The sequence below is a fragment of the Nanorana parkeri genome, unplaced genomic scaffold (genome assembly GCF_000935625.1).
Source record: "Nanorana parkeri isolate BGI_ZX_2015 unplaced genomic scaffold, ASM93562v1 scaffold740, whole genome shotgun sequence".
NCBI classification, from domain to species: domain Eukaryota; kingdom Metazoa; phylum Chordata; class Amphibia; order Anura; family Dicroglossidae; genus Nanorana; species Nanorana parkeri.
The window spans coordinates 112753-118426 of NW_017307008.1; the positions used below are offsets into that span (position 1 = coordinate 112753).

General features: G+C 47.2%; 1 protein-coding gene across 1 annotated transcript in view; it reads left to right on the forward strand.

Moving 5' to 3' along the window:
• The window catches only part of NHSL2 (NHS like 2), a 23784-nt gene that overhangs the window by 3693 nt on the left and 14417 nt on the right, over positions 1-5674 (forward strand). Inside the window, exons 2-3 of the mRNA XM_018564244.1 lie at positions 2507-2658; positions 4302-4497. Of these exons, the coding sequence (XP_018419746.1) occupies positions 2507-2658; positions 4302-4497 (348 nt within the window). The remainder of the gene's footprint in view (positions 1-2506; positions 2659-4301; positions 4498-5674) is intronic.

Genomic DNA, 5674 nt, shown 5'->3' on the forward strand with positions numbered 1-5674 from the left:
CCCCCCCCCCCCCCATCCCCTCCTAGATGTCCAGCATTTCTTTGTTACTTTGTTCCTGTTGCTATGCTGGGAGCTCAGTTCCTATTGCCATAGGCATCAGCCCAAATCAGTAGGGAAAAGACTTTGGGGTGATGTAGTCTTGGGGGTGTGTCTATGTCAATGGGAACTGCCAGCAGCTTGTGTGAACAATCTCAACTCCTTTAGTAACTCAGCCCAAATGTGTGTCGGGAAAAGGCTTTTGGGAGATGTAGCTCTGGGGGTCGTGCCAACGTTAATAACAACTGCCAGCAGCACGGCGTTAACATTCGCACAGCTAACTTTGTGAAGGATCTCAACTCCTTTAGTAAATCATCCCAAATGTGCGTAGGGAAAAGGCTCTTGGGTGATGTAGGTCTGGGGGCGGGCCTGTGTCAATAGGAATTGCCAGCTGCTCGGAGTGAAGATTCATACAACTTATTGTGCGAGGATTCTCAGCTACTTTAGAAAATCAGCCCACGTGCATAGGTGCATAGGCTCTTGGGAGATGTAGCTCTGGGGGTATGCCTGTGGTAATTGTAACTGCCAGCAGCTGGAAGTGAAAATCCTCACAACTTATTGTGTGAAGATGCTCAACTCCTGTAGTAAATCAGCCCACGTGGGTGTCGAGAAAAAGCTCTTGGGAGATGTAGCTCTGGGGGGCATGCCTTTGTCCATAGGAACTGCCAGCAGCTTGATGTGCAAACTCATACAGCCTATTGTGTGAAGAGTCTCAACTCCTTTAGTAAGTCACCCTCCGAGTGCGGGCAGGCTCTTAGGAGCCAAGGGAGGAGCATTGCACGTGGAGGGGGACAGAAGGGGGCGGGGATAGATGGAGTTCTCTAGTCCAGTAGGCGGGGCTGACAACGCTGGTTGAGATTTCAAGGCAGCAAAGTCGCTGTGTTGTCACCCCAAACAGGAAGTTAGCAGCATACCGACTTTTTCGGCAGATCACAGAGGTTTTTCTGTCCTTGCACAGGGGCTGTGTGACGGGGAATGTGCCTGCGTTATGTCCGGAATATGTGTGACAGTCAGACATACAGAGCGTCTGCTGAGTTCTAACAAACACTTCTAATAGGCAGCTCTCCAATGAATCCTTTCCTGGGAATTTCCCATTACCTCTTTTCGCTGCTTTAAATAAGTGTGATGTACCTGGGGGAGAAGAAGACGCCTTACCTGGCGCAGATGTTTTCTGACAATCATATTTCTTACACATGTCATCATTATTATTATTATTATTATTATTTTTATTAGGGTCAGGAGAAGGGGAAGTCTGCAGCTTCTCCTTTCACTGTCCAGTCACAGACTGGGGGATGTCTCTTCAGTGGTATTTCTGCAGTCCGTCACCATCTCCTGTATTATGTCTTCAGTCCCTGACCATCTCCTGTATCATGTCTGCAGTCTCTGACCATCTCCTATACCATGTCTGCAGTCTCTGACCAACTACTGTAGTATGTCTGCAGTCTCTGAACGACTCCTGTAGTATGTCTGCAGTCTCTGAACGACTCCTGTAGTATGTCTGCAGTCTCTGACCATCTCCTGTATATGTCTGCAGTCTCTGACCATCTCCTGTAGTATGTCTGCAGTCTCTGACCATCCCCTGTATTATGTCTTCAGTCTCTGACAATCTCCTGTAGTATGTCTGCAGTCTCTGACCATCTCCTGTAGTATGTCTGCAGTCTCTGACCATCTCCTGTAGTATGTCTGCAGTCTCTGACCATCCCTTGTATTATGTCTTCAGTCTCTGACCCTCTGACCATCTCCTGTATATGTCTGTAGTCTCTGACCATCCCCTGTATTATGTCTTCAGTCTCTGACCCTCTGACCATCTCCTGTATATGTCTGTAGTCTCTGACCATCCCCTGTATTATGTCTTCAGTCTCTGACCATCTCCTGTAGAATGCCTGCAGTCTCTGACCGACTCCTGTAGTATGTCTGCAGTCTCTGACCATCTCCTGTATTATGTCTTCAGTCTCTGACCATCTCCTGTAGAATGCCTGCAGTCTCTGACCATCTCCTGTAGTATGTCTGCAGTCTCTGACCATCTCCTGTATCATGTCTGCAGTCTCTGACCGTCTCCTGTATATGTCTGCAGTCTCTGACCATCTCCTGTAGTATGTCTGCAGTCTCTGACCATCCCCTGTATTATGTCTTCAGTCTCTGACCATCTCCTGTAGAATGCCTGCAGTCTCTGACCGACTCCTGTAGTATGTCTGCAGTCTCTGACCATCTCCTGTAGAATGCCTGCAGTCTCCGACCGTCTCCTGTATCATGTCTGCATTCTCTGACAGCTTTCTATAACATTGCATTCATTCCATATTATGTGTGGCCCTTTGGTGGTGTCAGGGGCCACAGCTAACCATCCATAATCCAGAAACCACATAACAAGTTTGGTCTTGTTATGTGTGACAACACCCCTCCCCGGAGACAACACCGGGGAGGGGTGAGGCGTGCGGTTATCATTTGTATCTCTCTCTCTCTCCATTGACAGGCGACTGTTTCGCAGAAGAATTTGAAGATCGTTATCTAGATACTAAAGTCACAGGGCAGACCTTCCACTACTCGGCTCTGTCCCAATCGGCAACACTTGCTCCAGAGACTCCCACCAAGAGTAACCTCAGGCGCCTGGAGTTTGTCTACTTGGTGAGTGCCCAGAGTTCTTCCGAAGGTCCTCCCTTGAATAGAGGGAACATATCTACTAAACAGTGTCACAGAACCGGAAGTAACCGGCTGTTATACTGGTTCCATAATTGCATCACAAAGTCACAATCATCATCATCATATACATTATATGGCCAAAAATGTGGACACGCCTCTAAATGGTGGAGTTCAGGTGTCTCCAGTGGAGGTTCTGTTAATACTCCATCATACAAAGGCATTGTGGACAATTGGGCTCTTCCAGTTTGGTGAAGACCCTTTTCTGTTCCACCATGACTGTCCCCCGTGTACAACGCCAGCTCCATAAAGACATGGTGTGACCAGCTTGTGAAGGCCACTCAAGGTCTTCAACACCACAGCCCTGACCTCATCCCTATGGACCATAGGAATGCCTTATGGAACATAGATGTTGCGTAGGAGATATTGAGCTCAGGGGTCAAAGTCAGCTCCACAAAGACATGGTTTGTGAAGGCCACTCGAGTTCCTCCACACCAGAGCCCTGACCTCAACCCCATAGAACATAAGAACACCTTATGGAATATAGATGTTCCATAGGAGTTATTGAGTTTAGGTCCACAAAGCCAGCTCCATAAAGACATGGTCTGATGAGTTTCTGAAGGCCACTCAGGTTCCTCCACACCAGAGCCCTGACCTCAACCATATAGAACATAGGAGCACCTTATAAAACATAGATGTTCAATAGGAGATATTGAACTCAGGGGTCAAAGTCAGCTCCACTAAGACATGGTCTGACCAGTTTCTGAAGGCCACTCAGGTTCCTCCACCCCAGAGCCCTGACCTCATCCCTATAGAACTTAGAAACACCTTATGGAACATAGATGTTCCATAGGAGATATTGAGTTCAGGTCCACAAAGCCAGCTCCAGAAAGACATGGTTTGACCAGTTTGTGAAGGCCACTCAGGTTCCTCCACACAAGAGCCCTGACTGCAACCCTATTGGGCCAAGGAACACCTTATGAAACATAGGTGTTCCATAAGAATTATTGAGTTCAGGTCCACAAAGTCAGCTCCAGAGCCCTGACCTCAACTCTACTGAACACCTTTTGGATGAATTGGAACGGTGGTTGTGATCCAGGTCTCATCCAACATCAGTACCTGAGCTCATAAATGGGACAAATTCCCATAGACACCCTCCAACATCTTGTGGAAAGACTTACCAGAGGAGTGAAGGATGGTATAACCAATGAGTTGGGCAACTTCATAACAATGGCCATGGGTGGGGATGGGGGGGCAACTCCATACTTATGGTCATGGTTTGGGAATGGAATATATCCAGCTCATGTAAGAGTTATGGTCAGATGTCTAGAAACTCTTGGTCATATAATGTATTTATAATATACTATCCTTTATGCTTCATTCTTTCATAACACCGGAAGGGCAACATTGATATACACTTCCTCTTATCTGCTTCTGAAGAAGCTTAAGGGGACCCTGCCCATTCATGGTCAATAACAGTTCATTAAGGGTTTATAACAGGAGTATTCATATTGGCATTGAGCGCTCTCCAAAATATGGAGAACTGCTCAGGGAGGAAACTGGGGACTAGAGTGCCAAAATTAATCAATATTATTATTATCATTAATCGTAATTGTTTTCTTTGTTGGCAGCCAAGCAACAGAAGGGTGAGTGAAGATGAAAGTACCACAGTAGGCGTGAGACCACGGGAAACATGCCTGAGCTTACCTACAACACCAGATAAGCAAGTGGCCTGGATTAAAGCCTTCCCATTTCCTATACCAGAAGAGAGGCGGTGGCACCAATCTAATTCTATACAAACCAACATTGTGCCCATAAATGTATCAGGTATGTAAAAAGAAAACACATTGTCTTCTGCTACAAAATTCATGAATGTTAGCGGCAGCGCCGGTTTTAATATAGGCAAGTGGGCCATCCAAGGGGAAATCCATAGCTCAGTTATGAGCTTTTCTTCACAAGGAGAAAAAATAAGTTTGGTGGGAGGGATCTGCCAGAAATAAATGTATGTTTATGGCATTAGAGAGGGAAGATATGAATCTACAGCAACTACAGGGTTGTTGGTAATCATGCAGATGATCCATGATACACTATATGGCCAAAAAGTGTGGACTCCTGACCACCCCACCTATATGAGCTTGTTGGACATCCCATTCCAAAACCATGGCCATTAATATGGAGTTGCTCCCTGTCTAAGGCCATTATTATGGAGTTGCCCCCCCATCCATGGTCATTAATATGAAGTTGGCCCCCTTTATGACTAGAATATCCTCCATTCTTCTGGGAAGGCTTTCCACAAGATTTTAGAGTTGTCTACAATGTTGGTACTATTAACAGAACCCTTTACTGGAGACACCAGAACTCAATCATTTGGAGGGGTTACAATTCATCCCAAAGGTGTTCCGTAGGGGTGGGTTCAGGTCTCTGTGCAGGACACTTGAGTTCATCCACACCAAACTGGTCACACCATGTCTTCACACGCTATGGCTAGATGTTTGAGGACACCTGCCCATCACATCTATAAGAACTGATTTGACAATTTCAAAACCATGGGCATTCATTTGCAGTTGCCCTCTTTTGTGGCTATAACAGCCTCAACTCTTCTTTTGAAGGCATTGCAGAAGATTTCGGAGGTTGGCTGTAGGAACTTATGTGGTCAGGTACAGATGCTGGATGAGAAGACCTGGCTCACAATTGGCGCTCCAATCCATCCCAAAGGTGTTCAGTAGGGGTGAGGTCAGGGCTCTGTGCAGGACACACAAGTTCCTCCACACCAGAATGGTCACACCATGTCCACAGGCCCGGATTCCCCACAAGGCCACCGAGGCCCGGCCTCGGGGCGGCAGGGCGCAGAGGGGCGGCACCGGTGTGGAATCCCCCGACGCCCGGAACATACAGTTCCGGGCGCCGGGCAGTAAGTGTGGTGAAGCCGTGTACGTTTACAAGTGATCTCAGCGATGTAGCCGAGATCACTTGTAATAGGTTTGCAGACCGTCCTCCCCCCGCA